Source organism: Mytilus galloprovincialis, chromosome 3 (assembly GCF_965363235.1).
Source record: "Mytilus galloprovincialis chromosome 3, xbMytGall1.hap1.1, whole genome shotgun sequence".
In the NCBI taxonomy this organism is placed as follows: Eukaryota; Metazoa; Mollusca; class Bivalvia; order Mytilida; family Mytilidae; genus Mytilus; species Mytilus galloprovincialis.
In genome coordinates, this window is record NC_134840.1 from 46,087,367 (window position 1) to 46,113,198 (window position 25,832).

Here is a 25,832-nt window from a genome sequence, read left to right on the forward strand (position 1 = left end):
GTGATTAAGCAGTATCACAGGCCGGTACATTCGTTGGATTAATTCTAAATATCGTTGTTTTAAGTTTATAATTTAGGCTTAAAATGAATGAATACTGAGAATTAATCATAGAATCCTTCCATGGTAGGGAGATGTCCTTTTTTCAGAGAAAAGAAAACTTAACAGCACATTACTGTCTGTCAGAATAAAAGAATCAAGTTTACGGATATCATGTGATGAATTTGGTTACACGTTTATTTTCAATGCATTTTAGCAATGACTGCAATATTTTTTTTTGTCTATGAAGAAACAACATCAAAATATGTGATGCACATAGAATAACCCGCGTAGCGTACTATAAGTCAAAAATGTTAATTTTTATGTTATTTTGAGTAGACGAAATTTCTTTTTACACTAACTTCTTTTGATTTTATTCAAAATTCTATTTTTAAGTAAATAAACATGAGGAGGTAAAAAACGTTCATGACGTCATGATAACATTACAAAATGATGTCTTTGGGCTGGTAGACAATAAAACTTTCAGCCAAACAAAAGACATGCTACATCCAAAATTAAATTATATATTTATCATTGTTTAGACAATGTGTGTAACGTTAATAAAAAAAAACATTTTACTTATCAATTTATTTGTACATAAAATTGAATTTACAAGGTTTTACTAGTATATACATTAATAATCATAACTCATGTGCAAACAAGACAATTCATAGTTTTGATAATCGTCTTTATGTAAGTCTAATATTAAACTTTTTTTATCGAAAATAATTTCTTCTTCGTCTTCTAGGATTAAACATTTTACTGGCCGCAACCTTTTCTTTTATTACAACCAAATGGACCTCTTCTAATTTTGTGTTTTTCTTTGCATCCATCTTCTCCACAGTTATAATACGCATTACTTCCCCGATTATTCACCTAAAACGAGACAACAAAAATATCTACTGTACATGGTTTAAAAAGTATGAAATTCCCTTTGAAATGTAACTTCAAACATGAGGCATCCACAAGAAAAAATAGAAGATACATGTAACAAAGAGGTGAACACGATTATACATAGGAGCAGTACGTATTCCAATCGATTTTAAGATTGTAACACAGTGATGACTGCTGTCACCATATTTTGACTATTTTATTTATTATGTCTGTTTTGTTCACGCATCGTTGTAAATATATAATATATGGAATTTGATGAGACTGTCGTACAAGTGAGAGGTTAAGCGCTATAAAACCAGACTCAATCCACCATTTTCTACATAGGAAAGTCAGGAATATGACAGTTGTTATCCCTTCTTTTGATGTGATTGGGCACTTGATTTTGCCTCTTGATTAGGATTTATATCTAGAAATTGACTATGAGGGTCGGTTGAAAACAAAACTTGACGACACAGGAGTTGATTTCAGCTTCCCAATAGTGAAGCATTGGGAAGCTGCAATCATCACTTCGTACATTTTACCGACGCCATCACGAGTTGGTTCACCGTTATGGAATATCATTTATATAGATGATATCTGATATGTTCCTAATGTCGGAACTTCAATCCCGTTCCCTTTTCACGAATGTGACCTACCAAATTAGACTTTTTACCTTTATTTGTGTCATTTTTACCTATAGTGTCTGTTTGTTTTGTTCATGCATCATTATCAATTTGGTTCTACTCTATATCACATGAGTGATAATCAACGTTGTGTGTTTTAAAAAAACAAACATTGAATCACGTGACCACCGATACGGTTATTATGTTCCAGGTAATATAATTATATATCTTACCTTATTTGACAACAATATGAAAATCAGTTATTTTCTCTTTTCATACAAGTTAAGAAAAAGCATATAAAAAGTGGTCACTTATTTGGGATTTTTTCATCAAATTTGTACGTTTTTAAAGTATCATTGCCTTTTGTACATGTACATATTTTTCTTTTTTTCTTTACCTTTTATTTTTAGGAAATTCATGAAGGGTTATTCGAATTATATTTGTCCATGCTATGTATTATGTTTTAAAATGCAGTCCTATATTGTTATCCTTTTCTTTTGTATTGTAATTGACAATGGGCAATGACGTTGTAGCGTACAGGATAACAATAGGACTGTTTTATCACTAGTTTGGGTTGTTTGAGAAAAACAGTTTACCGGTATTGTTTTTCTTTAAATGATATGCTGGCAGAATTAATACTTAATGATTTCAAGATTTAAACTATGTATACGCAATTTATATAGAACTTGTAGTAATTTAATTACTTTTTATTTATTGCTTTTATGTTTATTATTAATATGTGGTGACATTGAACCGAACCCGGGTCCTGAACGCACACAAGAGTATTCCGAGAAAACATTGTCAATTTTCCATTGCAACATTAGAAGCCTAAGAAACAAACTGAACTATATTGCCGACATTATGGAGGATTATGATGTAGTATTTTTCACAGAAACACATTTAGACCCTTATATTACTGATAACGATATATCTATTATGGAGTTTCAAGTACCAGTTCGAAAAGACAGAAACTCACATGGTGGTGGTATTAGCATGTATTTTTAAAATTACGTTCACATAATCCGTAGACATGATTAAGAGCATGATGAAATATGTGGTTTGAGTTAAAGACCAAACTTCGATCTATTTTTATTAATATAAATTATAGGTCGGAAAGGCAATCTACAGTTTATTTCTGACAACACTTTGATCCAATGTTGAAAAACGCCCTTGATGAAAATAATTGTATAGGTGATCTGAATAAAAAAATTATGTTTGATCTACCGTCAAATATTAGAGATATTATTTTCATTAATGGCCTGATTAACATAATTAATTGAAAAGCCACGCACTTTGACACACGAACAAGTAGCTCGTCACTACTTGATCCTATTTTAGTTACAGATTCTATACCAGTTTTAGATAAAGACACAATTCCTATTGATAGAGGTATAAGTGATCATGATGGTACATATGTCACAATTGATTGTGGTTTTAGTAAAAGTCCAACATATATTAGATCTAAATGGGATTGTAAGAGAGGGGATTATGACTTGATGAAACAAAAATAACTAAATACTAATTGGGAAAATTTAATTTCTGATGGAAGTGATGTTCATGTTGCTGCTACAAATTTCACTAACACTTTTATTTATATAGCATCTGCGTGTATCCCTATAAGGGACGTAACTATAAGATGCGATGATAAAGTTTGGTTTGATTCAAATTTGCGACGGGAAACGAAAAAACGGGACAGACTTCGAAATTTTTTTATTCGTTCAAGAAGTACATCTGCTGAACATAAATATAAGCAACATAGGAACAGAGTCAATAATTAAAAAAAAAAAGCAGGCTAAAAAGCATTTCTATGCGACTATTAACGAAAATCTGGATGAACTGAAAGTTGCAAACAGTAAACAGTATTGGAAGACCATCAATATGCTAATTAAAAGTGACAGACCAACCGCTTAGAGACCCGGATCAGAACTTTAACCTTGCGTATGAAAGAACAGAAAAGTCGGAAATTTTAAATAAATTTTTTTGTTCCATTTCTAATTTAGATGATGCAAATACAAATTTACCGGAATTTGATGATCGCTATTTTCTTTCACAAATAATTGTTAGTTAACAAGATGTACTTGATATTGTTTCCACGCTCGATGCAAATAAAGCTGTGGGACCAGATATTGTTAGCAACAGAATGTTACTTACTGTTAGAAATGAAATTTCAAAACCATTATGTTTACTTTTTAATAAATCACTTCATGATCAAGTATTTCCCAATCAATGAAAAATTGCACATGTTATTCCTTTATTCAAAGGTGGTGACAAATCATTACCTTCCAACTACAAACCTGTCTGCTTATGTGCGAGTAAATTATTAGAAAAAAAATTTTCAAAAATATTTTTAACCATTTACATGGAAATAAACTGTTGTATAAGTATCAATCTGGATTTATTCAAGGATACTCCACTACGCATCAATTGATTGAACTTTACAACAAAATTTTATTGGCGCTTAATAATAAGCTAGTAACTAGCATTACATTTGCTGATATAAGTAAAGCATTTGATACTGTTTGGATTAAGGCTTTACTATACAAACTTGAAAAATATGGTATAAAAGGAGATTTGCTGGGTTGGTTAAAAAGCTACCTGTGTAGCCGATCTCAGAAAGTTGTCTTAAAACATTCACTTTCAAAATTTGGAAAATTAAACGCCGGTATGCCTCAAGGTTCGGTTTTAGGACCGTTATTGTTTTTGATATGTATTAATGATAGAGCTGATGGTTTTTTTTCTGGATTTTAGAGGCTTTTTGCAGATGACACTTCAATAGGTCATACTGCTCATAATGAATTCATTTTAAGAAATTTAATCAGCACAGATCTTGTTTATTTTAGTGCATGGTCAAAAAGATGGCTGGTGAAGTTTAACCCAAATAAAACAGATATTATGATATTCAGTATGAAAACTATACAAAGTAATTTTTCTTTTGATTTTGAAGGCGTTACATTAGAGCCAGTTCATACGCATAAACATCTTGGTGTAATATTTCGTAGTGACTGTAAATGGAGTAAGCATGTTGATAAGCTGATAGAAAAAACTTCGAAGCAGCTTAATGTTTTACGAAAACTAAAAATTTAGACTTAACAGGGAATATTTAGAAAAAAAAATATATGAGTTTTATTCGGCCAATTTTGGAATATTCATCAGAAGTATGGGGTAACTGTAAAAAAGTAAATTCTGATCGGTTGGAAAATATCCAAATCGAGGCTGCTCTAATAGTTACGGGATTAACTAATTACGCTATCAGGCACAGTATCTATTTAGAGACGGGATGAGAAAAATTAAGCGTCAGACGGGTTAAAAAAATATGTATGTTTTATAAGATTATTAATAATCAAGCGCCAGATTATTTACACGATTTGGTTCCGGATTTTGTATCAGATATTAGTAATTATTGTTAACGTTGTTGTGACCACATATTTGTGCTACGAAACATCACCGAACAGTGCACAGAATGGCAGAGACAACTGATCATTAACTTTATAGACTTTGAAAAAGCCTTTGACAGCATATACAGAGAAGGCTTATGGAAGATCTTACGATGCTATGGAATACCAGCAATAATAGTACAACTTATCAAAATGTTCTATACAGAATTCCGATGCACTGTGGGAACTTCATCAGACATTAGTTTTCTAGTAAAATTCGGAGTTAGACAAGGCTGTGTTATGTCTTCCCTTCTATTCATAATAGTTGTCGATTGGGTAATGAATTCCACCATCAGTAACAGTAACAACACAGGCAGTAGGTGGACTCTTTTCAACTACCTAGAAGATCTGGACTATGCAGATGATCTGGCCTTATTATCACATCTAGAAACACACATGCAAGACAAAACCACTAGTAACAAAAGAATGCAAGTATGATTGGATTGAATATCAACATCAAGAAATCAGAAGTCATGCCTCTTAACACCTCAGAGCCTCCTGTAATAGATTTAAATGAGACACCCCTAGATTTCACTTCATCTTTCACCTACTTGGGCAGCATAGTAACATCTTAAGGAGGAGCAGACAACGACATCAGAGCCAGAATAGGAAGAGCAAGAACTGCATTTTTAAAACTAAGACACATCTGGAAGACAAGCAACATCAGTAAGAACACCAAAACCAAAATTAGACTATATAACAGTTGTGTACTAGTAGTGCTACTATATGGAGCGGAATGCTTGAGAATGACAGAAAAGGACACCAAAAAGCTCTCCAGTATTCACAACGGTTGCCTTAGAATGATCTTAATGATATTCTGGCAGCGTAAGATCACCAACATAGACCTCCATGAAAGAACAGGATCCAACAACATGGAGACTTTATTGAAGCAGAAAAGATGGAAATGGATTGGCCATGATCTTAGAAGACCAGCAGAAGACTTGACCAGAGTAGCCCTAAGATGGACACCTGAAAGGAAAAGAAAAGACGCCCCAAAACAACTTGGAGAAGAACAGTTGAAGCCGAAATGAAAAAAACATGTAATCATTAGGGTGAAATAGAAAAGAAAGCACAAAACAGAGATGAGTGGAAAGATCTAGTCCATGCCCTATGTGCCTCCGGGCATAATAAGGACTCGGTAGGTAGGTAGGTATGTAGGTAGGATTAGTAATTATAATTTGTGTAACAGTCAAAATATTACTTTTCCCGTAAATCTTTTATCAGCGTATCAACAGTCTTATTTTCCGTCATCTATAGCATTGTGGAATACTGCAGACTTGAGTATAGGACAGATTCCTACATTTTCCCTTTTTAAATTAAATTTGCATAAACTATACTATAGAAATAATAAACCTCCGAGATATGGTTCTTTATGAGATCGTTTGTATTCAGTTTAACTTTTACACACAAGGCTGCGTAACAGATGTAGCGCACTCCATGCTGACATGTTCAAAGCAAATTTGATACAAAATGCAAATTGTTCGTGTGGTTTTATTAATGAAAATGTTGAACACTATCTATTATATTGTGTTAATTTTTCAACTCAGAGAAATCTGATGTTGATTACTATCAATTTGTTATTATTCGGTGATGTTGTTTTAAGAAAATGATAATATTTGTTTATCTATTCAAAATTGTATAAAAAATACCAAGCGTTGTTCTCTGCTTTGACAACCTTAATTCTGTTAACAACACATATGATTAAAGATATTTTTATATACATGTAATGGCAATACTCGAATGATCTTGATGAATAACTACTTTAATTTATAAATTTTATATTATCAATAACGATTCAATTGATTTTAACGAAAGATTATAGTATTAAGTTTCAAATCTATACTTACCATTGTGTAGTTGACACCCTTTCCTTTAATTTGCATAATATAGGAAGTACGAATTATTATGAGAAACACACAGACACTTATTACAGTTATGTCTACACAAAAAAAGGATTTGCGCATAAGTAATTCCACACAAACAATTCGGTGTGTTCGTGTTTTATTTATAGTGTAAAACGAAGCACTCGATTAAAATCCATTGATTCACTTCAACAAGTTTCCTTTGTTTTTATGTCTTTATTCTTAAATTATTTGTCTAACACTGATTATCAATGGGTTAAATTAGAAAAAAAAATCTTTGGCTTTCACAGAGACCTATATATTTGTGTTATTTATTACCCACCTGTGACATCCACTTACACAAAGAAAGGAGACATAGAACTTTTTGAATGTCTAGAAAATGATATCACATTATTTTGTAAAGATGCCGATATACTTCTTTGTGGTGATTTCAATGCCAGAGCTGGATCACACCCTGATTTAATTATACAAGATGAAATAGATTTTCTTCCTTTATACAATTCATATCCTTTGAAAAAAAATATTATGTTGCGTAAAAACAGAGACAAAAAGCTTGATTGTAGAGGGAAAGATTTATGTGAATTTTGTATTTCTCATCAGCTCAGAATTTTAAATGGGCGTACACTTGGTGATTTAAATGGTAATTATACCTGTTATACTCCCAATGGAGCAAGTGTTGTAGACTATTCTATTGTGTCGGAGAGTGCCCTTGATTATATTCTGTATTTTAGAGTTGCTGAATTTGTACCTACATTATCCGATTGTCATTGTAAAATTAGTGCTAATTTAAGAGATGATTGTATTGATCATGATTTGCATACTATGTCTTCTCGATACATGTGGTCAGATAACTCAGCTACAGTGTTTCAGGAGGCTCTAACTTCTCCATCTGTACTTGCAAAAATATCAGATTTCATGCTTAAGGGGCATTTTACTTCAAAAATAGACATAAATGAAGCCTCAGTTAAACTAACTAACATTTTCATTGAGGCTGCCGAACAATCTTTGAAAAAAAACCTAAATATAAGAAAAAGAAAAAGAAACACAAAAATTTCTTTGACTCTGATTTGCAGAATGAGAAAGAATCTTATAAATTATGGAAAAATTTACTCTTCTAATCCGAAAGATCCAATGGTTAAAAATCATTATTACAAATTATATAGGGAATATAACAAATGCGGAAAAACCAAAAAGACAGTTTTTAAGGCAGATATTTTAGAACAGCTAGAAATTCTTCATGAGGACAATCCCAAACTATTCTGGGGGTTAATTAATAAGTTACAGGACAAAAATCATGATTCCTCAGTTAACAATATATCACCATCTGACTGGCTTCATCACTTTCAAGATTTAAATAAGGTTAATGATAATTTTTTAGATAGGGTTAAACATCTTGAGGAGAGTTTAGAATCTGCGGAGATATCCCCGAAATGTTTTAATGAATTAGATTTTATAATAACTGATAATGAAATTATCACTGCCATCTCAAAATTAAAGTGGAATAAATCCCCTGGGTTGGACAATATTACAAATAATATGATTAAATGCAGCCAAAGTATTTAAGTTGGTTGCTTCAAAAAAATATTCAACTCTTGTTTGAGTAATGGCATTTATCCAGAAAAATGGGCAGAAGGATATATTGCACCCTTACATAAGGCTAATGATATTCTTGATCCTAATAACTATCGTGGTTTGACCATAACTAGTTCCATAGGAAAATTGTTTAATTCTATTTTAAATTCCCGACTTGACAAATTTCTAGTCGAACACAAAATAATTGATGGCTGCCAAATTGGCTTCACAAAGAAAGCTAGGACCTCTGACCACATGTTTGTAATCAAGACAATTATTGATAAATATTGTAATAACCCTGGTGGTAGACTATATGCCTGCTTTGTTCAAAAAGGCCTTTGATACTGTTATTCACACTGGAATCAAATTGAAACTACTAGATATTGGGGTGGGATCTTCTTTTTACAACATCATTAAAAGCATGTATGAAGTAAGTAAATCATGTGTAAAAGTAAATGAAAACTTAACAAATTCCTTTTCAACGCACCTGGGGGTGAAACAAGGAGACAATCTTAGTCCAAACCTCTTCAAGATCTTTATTAATAATTTGACAAACTATTTAAAACACTCTGAAGACCCAGTTTCAATAAATGATCAAGATTTACACTGCCTTATGTATGCTGACGATATTGTTTTATTGTCAACATCTCCGAATGGTTTGCCAAAAAAATTGGACATTTTGCAAAATTACTGCAATGATTGGTGCTTAAGTGTGAATACAAACAAAACAAAGGTTCTTATATTCAACAAGGTAGGTAGATTGATTAACAAATATGATTTTATGCTAAATGGTGTAAAACTAGAGTGTATTAATTCATATAAATATTTGGGTATACATTTTTGTGCATCTGGCTCCTTTACAGTAGCCCAGGATGAATTGTATAAAAAGGCACTAAAAACCTATTTTAAGTTGTCTAAAGAATTTTTATCCTTGCATCCTTCAGTCAAAACAAGCATGCATGTTTTTGATCATACCATCAAACCCATCCTATTATACAGCTGTGAGATATGGGGTGCCTTTAATCCAATGTCATCTAAATATAGAAATGAATTTTTTTCATTTGACCATATTTACTCTAAATTATCTGCTGAAAATTTAGTCTTGGAGCTCCAAAAAAAAGCACCAATTTTGCAGTATTAACTGAGTTGGGAAGACTACCAATATATTTTAACATGATTAAAGCAATGACTAAATACTATTACAGACTAGAAAAATCAGACACTAACTTTCCATTGTTATATAATGCATTTATAGAATCAAAGAAATTGTATGAGTCAAAGAAACCGTCGTGGTATATGTCATCTGAAAAACTTCTTTCACTGATTAATAATTATCAAATATCCTCAGACACGGCTAAACCAATTGACAACAGAAAACTAAGAAATGCCATGTTGAAAGATTGGGAAAAAAATCTCAAAACTCACTCAGAAGGAAAACTATGCACATATGTTACCTTTAAATCAAATTTTGGTTGTGAAAAATATCTCAATATTGTTAAAAAAATAAATTTGAAGACAGACGGAGTCTAACAAGATTTCGCATATCTGCTCACCATTTACTTATAGAGAGAGGTAGATATAGTAATACTTCCCGACACAATAGAATATGTAAGAGATGTTGTAGTAATGAGGTCGATGATGAAACACATTTTCTTTTCAACTGTGATAGTTTATCGGACCAAAGGAAAGACATGATAACAATGATAAATAATTGCTGCAAGAATTTTTAAAATCTTGACCCTAACCAAAAACTGATATGGTTAATGAATAATGAAGATGAGAATTTATTATCAGAATTATGCTTGTTCATTAAGAAATTTGAAAAGTTTTAATGGGATTTATCTCCCTCTACTACTTGTAATTTTAACTTTATATTTTCTCTATATTGAATTCTAGAGCACCGTCCCTTGATGAATATTGCCCAGTAGCAATGTCAACCCTTGCTGCTGTGCATTAATCATGAGGAGAATCACTATTGGAGTAATCTCATGTATCTGTAGCTAGTTCTGAAGGACCTCCCCTTGATGACCTTTGCATTGTTGTGATGTAAAAGTTCCTCACTGCTGTGCACTGGTCATGAGGAAAACTACTGTAGAATGAGATACTATATTCCTGGTTCTATTTTTACTTTTCTTTTTTTTTTCCCGTATTAATAAACTTTATATCATATTCTTTTAATATTAAATCGACCTCATTGCACTCAATGCCTCTTACCTTAATTATATCCTACATTGCTCATATTATCAATTTATTATTTGTGTATTACTTATTGTGTATTTCACTAATGTTTATATAATCATTTTATTATGATGTTTTTTGTATCTTGCCCGACAAGGGCCCATGATTGGTTTGATAAAATAATGTCTAATGTCTATTCATTAATTAATGTATATATTTTGTATTGTTTCGAAGAAGACGTTACTAAGTTTTTTAAACTTGTGTCTGATCCTTTTGTCATTTTGAACAATAAAATATGTTTAAATTAAAAAAAAAAATCAATTTTATTAAATTTGATGGACTGTCGTACGAGTGAGAGGTTTAGTGCTATAAAACCAGGTTCAATCCACCATTTTCTACATTTGAAAATGCCTGCACCAAGTCAGGAATATGACAGTTGGTGTCCATTCGTTTGACGTGTTTTGTCATTTTATTTTGCTCTGTGATTAGGGACTTTCCGATTGAATTTTCCCCGGAGTTCATTATCTTTGTGATTTTACTTTTTATTTAAATGTGGAAAGTAAAATCACGAAAAAAAAACTCAGAGGAAAGTCCCTAAGAATCAAAATTCAAAACATCATTATTTTAGGGAATCCTAATAGTTGAATGAACAAAACATCTGTTCCGGCAATCTAATTCCTTAATGTACAAAATATGCGATAAGCCATACAACTAAGAAGAAGAGGTATGATTTTCACGAGGGACTCAAAAGAAGTTAACAACTATAAGTCATCGTACGGCCTTTAACAATGAACAAACTCCATACCGTATAATCAGCTATAAAAGGCATCGAAATAATAAATGTAGAAAAATTCAAATGAGGAAACTAACGGCCTGATTTAATTCATTACAAGGGCTAAGACTTGCGACATAATTCATATATGCCGGGAAAAAATCAATCTTATTCAAATCAACAGAAGAACCAAAAGCTTAAAAATGCAATGGAAAAGCGATTGATGGAGTAATGTCGGAAGAAAGCAAGGAAAGGGATTGCATTTAAACATGACACAGCTTAATGCCTCAGTTACTGAAAGCAAGTTACCCCCTTTATTATATCTAGAACGCTAGGACCGGGTTCAGAATTGCGTAGTCTCTTCCAAAGACCTATCAGTGATGTCTATATAGAAAACAAAATGTGTAAAGCAAAATATTGTACGAAACTGAAGAATATTCGAACCCATAATTGTCAAAGGTCTTCCCAAATACAGCTAAAATAATATTCATCAGATAAAGCTAACTGTAGAGAATTTCGACTGTCCTTCTGATTTGAAGGTCTGAAAACGTTCAATGTATTTCATCGTGGTGTCGGTGTCGATCAAACATGATTAATTAAGCGAAATTTAAAAGCAAGACGACGGAAAAGTGTTTTCTAATTATATATGTATGCATTAAGCCTTTTTAGTGTGGACTTAGATGAAGAATCCTTTCGAGCTGGAAATGACTCGCATACAAGTTTTCTTTCCAACTTTCTCAAGTAAAAATCGTTTTTTTAGAAAATTTTCTGTATATTTTGACCTTGTTTTCCCCTTTTGCTTCGTATTACCGTTCCTGATGAAGGTAATTCCAGAAATGTGCTTCGGCCGCATGAAATTTGAAAAATGTTTTTCTGTTGGTTTTTTTTTAGCTTATTTGTTATAACTTTTTGTAACTTCAAAAATAGATTTAGTCTAAAAGAGGGGCAAAAGACACCAGAGGGATATTGAAACTCATCTTATAAGATATGTTTGGTTTCAAACACTGTTTGAATCTGTATCTGAAGAGATGAATTGTTGAAAAGCTAAATTTTACGCCTGGTATCTTTGAATATATAAAAAAGAAGATGTGGTATGATTGCCAATAAGACAACTATCCACAAAAGACCAAAATGACACAGACATTAACAACTATAGGTCACCGTACGGCCTTCAACAATGAGCAAAGCCCATACCGCATAGCCAACTATAAAAGGCCCCGATAAGACAATGTAAAACAATTCAAACGAGAAAACTAACGGCCTTATCTATGTAAAAATAAATGAACGAAAACAAATATGTAACACATAAACAACACATAAACAAACGACAACCACTGAATTACAGGCTCCTGACTTGGGACAGGCACATACATAGAAGATTATTTGTGTGTACGTGTATGTGCATATCACTTGTTTTTTTTTTTACATTCTTTGTTGCTTCTTTCAACTAATATACTGGCAGAAAAGATATAGGACGACTTCATAAAGTCGGGTTCTTTATGTTTTACTAATCATAGTTGTTCTTCTTATTTTATCTAATGAACGGGAGTGTAAAGATAACCTTTGAGTTTTTAAGTGATACCTCTTTTTCCAATTTTGAATCTGTCTCACGGTTTCTTTCGTCTAACATGTTTAATCTTGCTTTCAACAATATTCTCTGAAATAATAGTAATAAAGTAAGTGTTCTAACAAATGAAGGAGTATCATACTTAGCATTTAATTCTAAGTTTTACAAAAAAATAAGAGATTTTTTTTTCGAAATTTAACGTATTAGTTTCTTTTAAAAATTATGGGTATTTATGGAGAGTTAACTGCGAAAGATGGCATAAATTCATTTTCTTTAATTGAAAAATAACAAAACATATATTTTGACAGATACTTGGTAGTCTTAAATATTGAGCACATGCAAATTACACTAAAATGTCTACATAATTTGTTTTGTGCTTATCGACAAGCATCGTTGATTATATAAACTTGATACTTACATGTTCTTTAAAGCACCGAAGCAACTATTTGAAATTTAACATAAATATATGCATATCTAACAAAAATATGAACAACGCCTTTACATTACGGGACACCTATGTTTGTATTGATGTCATGGATAGAAAACTATCTATATTGGTAATGAATCAGGTTTTGTTACAGATCGTTGTAATTTTAGTTATTGGTTAGTAATTTTATACTCTGGAAGATAAAGAGATTAACATAGTCTTTATACCAGTCTTTTGTTGTAGACCATATGATGCTTTATATATGTATTTGGATATTTGTATCGTCTAATGGCTGTCTCATTGTATAAACTCCACATCTTATTTCATTTATAATTATAAGTATAACAAAACATTCAGAGAAACTTTTGAAATTTTAAATCGCTATCGACATTACGATCTCATATTGCATGTATATCACGTTTTGCAATAATGAATATTGAAGACAGTCGTACTTATACAATGAATTTACTTTTGAACCTAGAATGAAAAGGTCCTTTATTTTTTCGAAAGAGGTTAAAGAAAGGGCTTCATGAAAAAAATAATTAACAATTGCATTTAGAAGCCATAAAACTAAAATTAGCATGTCCTAATCGCGGAAAGAAGGAGTTGATATTGGTTTCGTCACGTGAACCTTATTTTTAGTGGTTTATGAAACAGAAATTACATCATGGAGAAGAAAATCTAGCAAACCTCGTAAAGCTAAGTTTTTGATATCTTCTTGTGTGTTGTGTACTATTATTTGTCTATTAGTCTTTTTTTTTTCAGCCATGGCATAGTCATATGATTTTGAATATGATTCTGGTATCTTTCGCCCCTCTTTAGAAAATTATTTCCATTTCCACTTTACCATTTGAATACTTGTTTCAATAGTTTCCTTGCAAGCAGCAACCCTTTACCGTGGACATTATGATTAGAAACGCAATCTCTTGATATCGTATCAACTGAGAGATCTAAACTGTCCATTCAAGTCCTGCCTTTTTGTTGTAAGATAATGTCTTGTTAAATAATGTTTTAAACTTTCTTTCATGTACAACAATTTAAATGCAAAGATTATCTTATATTTTGAAACAAGATTATAGTATTTCTAAGATATCCTCAAACGGAACAAATTTATAAAGTGGTTCTTTTCCTTACTTTTTTCCACTTATTTGGACGATTTTCTTTCGGAGGGTGAATTTGAAAGGGTCTTTTTGTAAAGTATATGATTTACGACTGTGAGTTTGTTTTGGTATCTGTGAGCTCTCTTTAAAGTCTAATAATATTATTTGTCAACATTTTACTCATACTTGTTTTGTTGCTTTGCTTTACCGGCACAATGCATTGCAGTATCAAGTTGTTTTTATAACCTCTTCTTACATACCACTCCTCTTATTTCACTTATTTATCCTCGTATGTGTTTTTAGTGGATTATAAACGGCTTTAATTTTGATTTAACATTTAACTTTTCTTTTTAATTTTACTTTATTTCCTTTCTATTGATTATGAAATGGTAAAATCAACTCATCATAGATACCAGGCTTAAATTTTGTATTTACGCCAGACACTCGTTTCGTTTTCGTGTGATATCGTGTGATATCGCAGCTTCAATTCCTACAGAGTAAATTTCATATGATTAGTACCGTTATCGATTTCAAACTAATTATGTCCAAATATTTCACACATAAAGACAGGGATTTCTAAATAATGTATTGTAAATTTTATTTGTCTTTTTGAATATTACTTTTATTGTTTAGTCTATTTTTACTATTGTTTTAGTGATCTTCATTTAACGTGTCACAGAGCTTATACATCCCGTCATTGTGTTACTGAATCACTAGCCAGTCAACAATGAGGGTGTGAGTTCGAACCCCGCTCATGCGGATGCACTTTACTCCAATCCTAATTGACCAGGACTGTCAGGTTTCCTATCGAAGGTCGGTGGTTTTCTCCGGGCACACCGGCTTCCTCCGCTAATAAAAACTGGCCGCCACGAAATAGCCTAAATGCAGTTCTTAAAAGTGGCGTTTAAACACCAAAAATCAAATCAAAGCATTGTGTTACTGTGCTATTCTTGTCTTTCAAATTTGCGTTTATGCTTTGTCTATATGCCTTAATGTGTTTTTTTTACATATCTGTTTACTTTTTATAGTTATTAAAAGATTATAACACAATGCTGACTGTTGTACCCCTTTTGACATGTTTGTTTTGTTCACAAGTCGTTGTCAATACAATTAAATTTTATACGAATGCCTTACAAGTGAGAAGTTATTATTTTTGGATTTTACATTTTTCAAGCTAACAAAGTATGGTCTACAAATGATAAATTTTCAATGAACATGGAATCAACTTTCTTAATTTCAGGAACTTCCCAACCAATGTCCTATATATTAGACACATCCTGAAATTTGCTAGTCCATATTTTTTACTTCTTTACGCAAAACACAGATTTTCTGGTTTTAAAATTGAAAGTTACTTGATACAATTTACATGTAATATTGATTGTTCTTACCTTTAAATGAGAAATTAATGGTATTTTGGAATCTTGTGGATTGTGGTCATGAATTTTCTTTCTTAAATCTTTGATTGAATAGGTCTGCAACATATGAAAAATGTGAAAAATAATTGCAATTCCATTTCGGACGTAAAACTAACAACACGAACATTTCTTTATGTTTGCAAATAAAAAAAAAAGATTATTCTTCTGAAATAAAGATACAATCGTAGTTTTAAAAAAAGATAAAACTGAACAAAAGTAATACACAAATGAAAATGAAAAGTCCATGAAATTCGGATACAGCAGAAAGTCCTAGCCGAGAAATTCCGGATGCGACGAAAGAGAAAACGTATCTCCAATTAAGCATCAACCGCCATACGAATCCACACTTTAAAAAATGTAAAAGTAGAGAACACTCTGTAAATTTACTAATTAAACAACTTGATCTAGTAATGGGAAACGAGTCAATTTTCAGCTGAGACACAAACACTTAGTTTCGGTCAATTAATTCGTGTTGTTTACCCCAAACCTGTCGATTTCGGTCGTTCTTTATCATATCCCTGCGGGAGAATGTTTTGTATAAGTTAGAAACACGTCAATTGATTGAGTCCGTATAATTTAAACATACATGCGAGTAAAATATCTAATTAGATATGTAAACGCCTTCTGATTGGCCAGAGTGTATGTTACTGCTAAGAAATAGACAGTTGATAATAAGAAAGGTAAAATCCTGTCATAGATTCGTTTGTAATCGCCCATATTTGTCATTATACAGTGAAAGATACAAATATTAAGGGTTTTTTTTCTAGTTTGAGTAGTATATTTTAAAAACGTGTAGTTTAAGAAAAGGAAACAAAATAATTTGCTGAAAGTTTTTTTAATTTTGTCTTCTAGAATAGTTGTATGCATTCAAATGGGGTCGTTTGCAATACTTTTATTTAATCTTTGAACTTCAAGATTCCATTTTATTTTATATTTTCCATTTTTGTCTTTTGTATAGTTTGTCTTTGAATGAAATTCTTATTTTTATAAAAAATAGTTCCAAAGGTAGATATATAAAAGTTCTTTTAATCTATGGTTATGGTGTTGTTTTCGACTTGTGGTTTTTATTATACATATTTTATTTCATATGACTTTAACAATTGATAGTAAGATAATATGAAGTTTATCATGCATCATGCATTGTTCGTTTCCTCTCTGAATATTCATGGAACTCGTTGTAAATAAACTCATCATATATACTAGAATTGACATTTTGTATTTGCGTTTCGTCTATTTCGTAATTTTCATTGAATATTTCTGACAAATTTAGATACAATAAATGACAAAAAATCAATTTTATGTTGTTTGGCGCAATAAATAGGTTTTAAAACGTGATGTGTCTGTCGGGAAATCCTATATCTCTGTATATTATAAAAATAATTACGGATAATGGGCAATTATTCTATCAACTTCTCTTTGTATTACAAATATTTAAATTACAACTGAATCATGCTTTTGTTTTGAAAAATACACACGCACTAAGAACAAAATTTCAAGTTCATTCATATTGTTTAATGAATGAACCCGGAGTTGTATAGCATTTCCTTATTCTTAAATGACAGTAGAACAAACCAAAACATGGTTAGCACGATAAATGTATTTGATTTTATTAGTATTTTAAAATAAGTAAACATACGATTTAACAATTATGCACAACTGAATATGAAGTCACAACTGATTATAAAGTACTATTATTACTAATCATTTGCTCTTTGGATTTAAACTTTTTCATTATATGATCTTAATTACATTTGTATTTTAAAACGTATTATGTTAACCTAAATTTATACAAAAGAAATTATTTAAATCAGATACTGGATACCAAATATTTTCATAATATCTCTGACCTTTCTATACCAGGATATAACTTTGCAAACATTTTGATAAAAAAAGTATTTTGGGGAAAACTTGTTTATCCAGTTGAAATATTGATGACCCATCTAACGTAATGGAAAAGAATGATAAGGTATATTACTTCATGACACAAAGATACAACATTTATGCGAAAAAAGTGAAATCTAAGAACAGCGCTTTTATGGTTTTGTACAGTTATTATTTTGATATTGCGGTCTTACATCGCCTCAGGAGTCTCGTAGCAGTGTGCTCGCATAAAATAAGGGAGGTCTTCGGTTTATTCCTCGAGAGGGTAAACAATGACAATTGCTCTTCTCCGCTAGAAATCGGCGACTAGGAGTACGAATAACGATCTGTCGGCTCAGAAATAAATGATTTTCCGGTCAGGTGACATGGTCTTATTGTGAACTAGCAAATTAAAATCAGAATCAGCGTGTATGCATAGTATGAAGCAAATATTACAATAATCAAATTTTTTAAACATCATCAATATAACCATAAATACTACTACTAACGATATTGTATTGTATGCGATGTCCCCCTTTGGCACGCTCTGTTGATGAGAACGTTCTGCAGGGTAAACTTTTGATAAAAAATTTCACGTATACAAAATTTTCAGTTTCTAAAATATCTAAGAACCTCCTTATTAAAACTTTATATCAATGCTATACGGCTATTCCACATAGTCAGGCAAATATTTAGGTGAAGTAGAAAAACAAAGAATGTTTGTTTCATCATATTATATTCAGATGTTTGAAAAAGTAACAGTAAAAATATAACTTGTACAAAAATTCTGTACAAATTATAATTTTTGTAAAATCACAAACACACACACACACACGCAAACATACGTGTATACATACTACTGTCTAATACATAAAACATATACATACTCTGGTTGAAAATAGTTTACCGCTTAAACACACTATTACCAGGATAAGCCATAAAGTAGACATCTGGAATGTTATGACACTTTTAAATGTTCAATACAACTTAACTTTCCTCTTACTTTATCAAAAGTACAAAATGTATAGAATTTCATAATCTCTTTTTACAGTATCATCCTTAAATCCGCTATAACAAAAATCGTTCTATTCATATTAAATGTCAATCATCACGATGAATTAACTTATCACTTTACTATTTATAGCTTATGTCACTTTAATGAAATTCAACCATTTTATTTGTTGTGGGTGTAACTTAGAACCAATACTGGTATATGTTATGGTCATTAACTTCAAACGTTAACATCAAAATGTATATCACGCTGACAGATACAGAGACATCATACATTTATATGCGTTACACTATATGGACCACTAATATACCTATCTTACGCTTAGATTTTAAAATCGTATGTTCTTTTTTATGTGCTTTACATTTCTTTTTATGCTCCACATACTGCTGGGATTGAAATTTTGAGATACTTATTCATTACATAAATCATAAACTTTTTATGTCAATTATGAGATAAATAATGAAAAGTGTAAAAAAATAACGACTCCAAGGTAGATTAAAAAAAAGAGGAAAAGTTCATAAAACTGATCAAATCAAACGTTAGACTTTGTCAACCAGCAGAACAAGGAACACAACTGTCATAAGTCTGACTTGGAACAAACATATTTTTTCGAAGAAACTTCTAGATTACACTTGGTTTTACATCTAGTTAAACACAGATTGTATCATTGTAGAATGTGTGTTTATGTTATAAAGAGTAATATAACAAAAAAAATCGAACTCCAAGGAAAATCCAAAAACAGAAAGCCGCCGAACAAATTGCGAAATCAAAAGCTCAAACACACAAATGAATAAAAACACAACTGTCATATTCCTGACTTGATACAGATAAGTTAATTTTCATAAATTTTAATATCAAATTGTTAATCTTAAACAAAATGAGTTTTGTTTACATGATAATTTACCAAGTAATAAAACGATATACACATATAAAGTTAACTTTATAGTTAAACCCGAAAAATAAGCATTAAAAGTATAAGTTTGTCCCAATTGATGTTTTTGCAAACGAAATTCGGTCAAAAAAAAATATCTGCATAAAAAACATTAGCGATCAAGATTTAAATACACTAAAAGAATATATACTAGTCAATAAAAAAACGATACACGACTTTTTTTCAAATTAAAGATGAAGTTTTTCGCATATAGGACCAATATTGAAGGTAGTAATACTTAATGACATTGGAAATCTAAATTCGTTTGAAAAATAATAATTTTTGCTTTCATGACGTCATTTGGCGAAATTTGAATTTTTTTACAAAATTTACATAAAACGACAATTTTAAAAATAGAAGTTGCAACGAATGATGCCAACCTCTCATTTAGAGATAAAGACATTGTTTGCCATTAATTCTTTTTTAAAAATCAAACAGTTTCTTCGTTTATTTGTAAAGCAAAGTTCGGCCCCACAAGAAATCGTTAAAATGTATGCATTATCAAATGATTTACCTTAGACAGTATGCGTAAAGTGAAATTAAAAAAAAAGGTAACAATCTTAAAACTAATCCGGAAGGTTCCAAAGTTGCAGTGTGTTGTTTTCATATCTAAAGCATTGATTTGAGTCGAAAACATTTTTTTTTTTTTTTTTTTTTTTTTATTTTTTTGAGATTTTAAAAAACACTTTTTTTACCAAAAATTTCAAAAAACAATATTTCAACCCATTAGTTACAACATGAACGTGAATTGATTAGCATATTGAATATTTTTCATTAAAGGAGTAGGTCCAGTAAAATATAGCAGTTTTACCAAACTATTGAAATGTAAACTTTTAATTATTTATTGGAAAGTAGAATGCTTCTGCTACATAAATATGGGCTGTTTTTTGACAATACAATGCACATATATCGGGTACTAGCATCATTAAGTCATGCTAAATTACTGAAATCTTCACAATTTTAGCATTTTAGTTAAATTTTAGACGGTTTCCGTCTTAAATGAAAGTGGTCGCATTCGTGTTCATTCTTAATATTGAAATGTAAGTTGTATTGGATGATAATACATAACATATTTAAAGGTTGAGGATGAACACGGATGCGACTACTCTTATTTTTGACAAAACCATCTGAAAAGTGACATTTTTGGGCATATTTGATATATTTTCCATATTTAAGCTTCAATCGGAGCATTTTTAATGACTTAATCAGTTGAAATCCTTTATATAAACTAATTGAATCAACTGAAATAGACACTTTAGTGTTTAAAAAGTGTTCAAAATCTTTCGTTAGATGAACCTGAAATTTGAGGCCTTTACCGGACCTACTCCTTTAAAAATTCATTTAGTAATTAGAAAATTGTGTGTCTATTTCTTTTCTAACTTTCCGCAAAAGTAATTCGCACCCTATGATCGTTTACACGGATTTTAGTTACTTTCCGAGAGGTTTTGATTCTCATTATGGTATGTGCATACATTGCAAATGAAAGCTTGTTAAAATAGTACATCTCATTTTGTTTTGTATTTCATACTTTTTGATAAATTTTAATCCAAAGTCGTGTATCGTTTCTTTTGTTGACTGGTATATGAATGCCATTTCGAATGTTCAAGTTGCATAACTGATTGCACTATAAACAAAAAGCAATTGAGAGGACAATACAAAGACAGATAAACTCATCATAGATACCAGGAATAAAATTTAATATTTACGCCAGACGCGCGTTTTGGAAACAAAAGAATGCTCTAAAAGGCCAAATCAAGTACGAGGTTGAAGAGTATTGATAGTAAAAAACTCCTAAAAGTTTTGCCAAATACAGCTAAGGTAATCTATTCCTAAGGTTGAAAAGACTTAGTTTTTCAAAAATTCAAAAATTTTGTTAACAGTTAATCTATAATTATGAACAGATCAATGATAAATCAAGTCAACACAGAAGTGATGACTACTGGGCTGGTGATACCCTAAGTGAAATAAATCTCCACCAGCAGTGAAATCGACCCAGTGGTTGCAAATAAACTCATCTTAGATACAAAGTTAGTGTTTTCTTTCTTTCGTATTTATTAACATATCTTTTTTTCTTCAAAATTGGTTACAGACGGTTTTTCCTGAATACTCTTCTTAGTTGTTGAATTAAAAAATTCTTACATATACTTTGATACAGATGAAAGATCTTTAATTGTCATGTTCATCGGAACATTTATTAACATGAAATTGTTTACAATAGTTTATATATTTATATCAGCGCAGTATTTGGCCAAACTATGCAAAGATATGTCTGCTAATTCAGGAACCTGTTGTTCACTGGTTGTCGCTTGTTAATGTGGTTCATAAGTGCTTACCGTTTCTCGTTTTTATATAGATCAGACCTTTGGTTTCCCTGTTTGAATGGTTTACACTATTATTTTTTGGAACACTTAATAGCTTCCTGTTCGATGTGAACCAAGTCTCCGTGTAAAAGGCCGTTCTTTCACTTATAATGGTTTACTTTAACAAATTGACATGGATGAATAGTTGTGTCATTGGCACTCCTACCACATCTTCTAATAGATATTGTCCAAAATCAGGAGCTTGCAGTTTAAGTTGTTTTCTTTGATTCATAAGTGTTATTTTTGTTTTTCATAAATTGTTTTGTAATAAATTAGACCATTTGTTTTCTCTTTGAAATGGTTGCATATTTTCTCTGTCGGGACCTTTAAAGCGGATTGTACCCAATTGTGGTTTCTTATTGTTGAAGGCTGTACGTTTGCACATGACCGTTAACATTCACTTCATTAAATCCAGTGTCTAGTTGTCTAATTGGAAATCGTACATCTTCTTTTGTTTATTATACATTACTAAAAATGCAAATTGTGCTAGTTATTAGTACAATATGGTCTTTCACCTAGGCGGTACTAACATTTTTTGGCATTCCAGCACGTTTGCTTTCTCATAAAATTGAGAATGGAAATGTGGAATGTGTCGAAGAGACACCAACTCGACCATAGAACAGACAACAGCAGAAGGTCACCAATATGTCTTCAATAGGCGAGAAACTTCAGCATCCGGAGGAGTTCTCAGCCTACTTGTGAGGTCTTCACACTAACTCCCTTGTTAGTGTTTAAAATTAGACAAATCTGGATATTCATGTCTTACTTTTTGTAAAAAAGTAGTCTTTGAATTAAATTTCATCAAATGCAAATACTCTTAAATGTAGATCAGTTATAAGTTTCTTTTGTGTTGTTGTTGCTTTTTTTATTGCTTAGATAGACATATTCAACGAATCTATAAAATATGTCAAATCCTAAGTCGTCTACAAGTCTTTAAAAATTGTAACTAAATTTAACAAAAACACAATATCAATTAACACTAATTCGAAATTAAAAGTTGTATACAAAAGGTAACCTGATGAACATTGATTATATTTGACACATTGTGTGCCAAGAGTATAGCTGATGTTATAGATAATGCATAGAGACGCGCAAAGTAAAATCCGTCGGTGAATTTGTTTGAGAATAATCGATTACTTAGTGAACCTTCCCCCGAACACGGGACAGTGGTTTAACAGTAAAACATAAGAAGAACTATACAAATAAGTTGAAAAAGACTTAACTCATCTAATGGATACTAAGTATAACTATTAATTGTCAGTAACAAATAATCAGTTATGTGTATCAACCTACAGTAATGAACTGTGAGTAACAAATAGTAAAATAAAAAAATAAAACGAATTCCAAGGAAAATTCAAAACGAAAAGTCCTCTATCACAGGCAGATAAAAGACACAAACACATTTAACGAATGGAAAACAACTATTATATTCCTGAAATGGTACAGACATTCTATTGTGTGCAAAATGGTAACTCAGACGTGATTTTATTGAAAGCTAAATATTTCACCTGTATGACAGTCGCTTAAATTGACAATATTAAGTGAGCAAAAAAAAAAAAACAGATATGATAGGTAAACCATATCATTAATTGGGATACAGCAAACAACATTGTGTTTTAATCACAACAAAAACAAACCTCCATGTCAACAAAGACAAAGAAAATGCCATAAAGACTGCCTATTGATAAATCACATGAGCAAAAATGAAAGGCAAGTATACAAAAATGACCATAAAACAAAAAAAAAATGTCGGATGTAAAAATATCGATCGCGAGCCACGATATTACCAAAAATAGACTAAGCTTGTAAGGTAAAAATATACAAAGACAAATATAAAGAATACTCGAAAACGTAATTAAAATGGTACAAAACATCAGTACATAAAATCAATACTTTATAACTAACATGTATTATTTGAGTTGATACCGAATATTCATCAACAAGGTCTTGGTATCTTCTGCAGATATTTGTTTTTAGAAAAGAACGAAACGTTCTTTGATATAACCCCTGTTCATCAACTTTCTTCTCATAAACTGATGATTTTTATAAAGTTTTAGTAGCAGCTGCAAGCTTTTGAATACCGAACGAGTTGGGAAATGCATATATCTTATGCAAGTGAAGTTGATATATTGCTGCTAATGTGGGATAAATTCAAAATGTCTAAAATAAAATAGTCTCGTTTTTCGACTCAGATACCTAAATGACCGCTTATGTTACATTCTTGGTATAAGTATAAAAACAGGTGGAGGTCACCTGTAAGGCCGATGTTTAGTTTTAATCGTTTTTCAAATCAGATTTCAGTAATGTTGTTGTTGTTAGTTTTTAAACAAGATTTTTTTTATATTTATAGTTGTTTCATGGAAATAAAGTTTGTTTGCATCAATGAACTTAATTGTTTCAAGTCTAAATGTATTTCATTTAGGTACACTACATTCAAAGTGAGAGGCTTAACGCTATAAAACCAGGTTTAATCCACCATTTTCTACATGTTAACATGCCTGTACCATGTCAGGAATATGACAGTTCTTGTTCATTCGTTTTTTATGTGTTTTGTCATTTGAGTTTGCCATGTGATTAGGGACTTTCCTCTGAGTTCAGTATTTTTGTGATTTTACTTTTTACATCGTTTGATTTTTTTTGTTGGTCTTCGTAACTGTAGTGATGTAGTGTTATGTTGCTTGTTTTACTTGGTAATTTTCATCTTTATATATTAGTGACCTTGTGATATTTTCTGCTGTTTGATCAGGTTGTTGTCTTTTTGACACCTTCTCCGTTTCAATTTTCTATTGTATTGTTATAGTTTGGTGATTATTGTATTAAACTTTACGTTAATTTTTTATGTAAATTGTTTTTCTTTTTTTTTTTTCTTTGGAAATTTTATGTCACCTTTCAAGGTTGAGGGGAAAAAAACACTATTATTAATGTTTTGTATTGAAGGAACCGTAATTAACATTAAGCCCAGTTGTTTTCCTTATCACTTTTATTCAGACCTAAACGGAACAACAGATACACAGTGCATATTGACTAAGATAGTAAAACGACGGCAAAATAAAGACAACAGTAGTATACCACTTTTCAAAATCCGGGTTCAAAATAAAACCGAGGGAAACACATCAACTAACTATGTAAAAACTGAAAGTTGGGTTATTGAGGACTGGACATTCTCAATATACCAAAAAGGGAAGTTTTAGATACCAGCTAGATGTTTTTTTTCACCTATTTTTCTTGGGGATCGTTTTTTGGGGGAAGACCTTTTGGTGACCTTCTGATGTTGTCTGTTCTGTGGTCAGTTTGTTGTCTCTTTGACACATTCCCTATTTCCATTCTCAATTTTATCGTTTGAATTCTGCTCTATATAAAAAACAAGAGTGCACACGCTGAAATGTCTCGACTTCTATTCTAATCATTGATATTATGTTGATAGTCCAAAGTATAAAGCTTAGCTTTAATACAACTGTCACATAAACTTAACATTAACCAAGATAACTAAACAAAGACCAATCAACCTTGAAAATGAGGTCAAGGTCAGATGAACCATGCCAGGCAGACATGTACAGCTAACAATGCTTCTATACAACATATATAGTTGACCTATTACTTATAGTTTTAGAAAAATAGACTAAAACACAGAAACTTAACACTGTGCAATGAACCGTGATAATGAGGTCAAGGCCAAATAAAACCTGCGCGACTGACATAAAGATCATAAAATATTTCTATACACCAAATATAGATGACCTATGGCATACAGTATTAGATAAAAAGACCAAAACTCAAAAACTTAACTTTGACCACTGAACCATGAAAATG

General features: G+C 31.2%; 1 protein-coding gene across 5 annotated transcripts; it reads right to left on the minus strand.

Moving 5' to 3' along the window:
• Positions 1 to 609: 609 nt before the first annotated feature.
• On the minus strand, positions 610 to 18,855 carry LOC143068113 (uncharacterized). Of its 5 annotated transcripts, XM_076241903.1 has the most exons (5): positions 18,607 to 18,765; positions 15,833 to 15,916; positions 12,912 to 13,007; positions 793 to 912; positions 610 to 746 (listed from the first exon to the last, which is right to left on the minus strand). In XM_076241903.1, exons 1-4 carry the CDS (start codon positions 18,667 to 18,669, stop codon positions 796 to 798), a joined length of 360 nt encoding a protein of 119 aa, XP_076098018.1. In that variant the 5' UTR covers positions 18,670 to 18,765; the 3' UTR covers positions 610 to 746; positions 793 to 795. The 5 variants fall into 5 exon arrangements, with proteins under 5 accessions (XP_076098018.1, XP_076098020.1, XP_076098019.1 ...); XM_076241905.1 differs by having other exon boundaries at positions 610 to 912; positions 18,723 to 18,855; XM_076241904.1 differs by having other exon boundaries at positions 610 to 912; positions 12,933 to 13,007.
• Positions 18,856 to 25,832: the final 6,977 nt, after the last annotated feature.

Bases quoted from the DNA above. Each gene is read 5' to 3' on its own strand.
- LOC143068113 (XM_076241903.1), bottom strand. From the start codon at position 18,669: ATGTCTACTTTATGGCTTATCCTGGTAATAGTGTGTTTAAGCGGTAAA. The intron at 13,008-15,832 runs GTAAGAACAATC...CTATTATTTCAG, and splicing joins CATTAATTTCTCATTTAAAG to AGAATATTGTTGAAAGCAAG. The intron at 913-12,911 runs GTTATCTTTACA...GTCTCGTTTTAG, and splicing joins TATCACTTAAAAACTCAAAG to GTGAATAATCGGGGAAGTAA.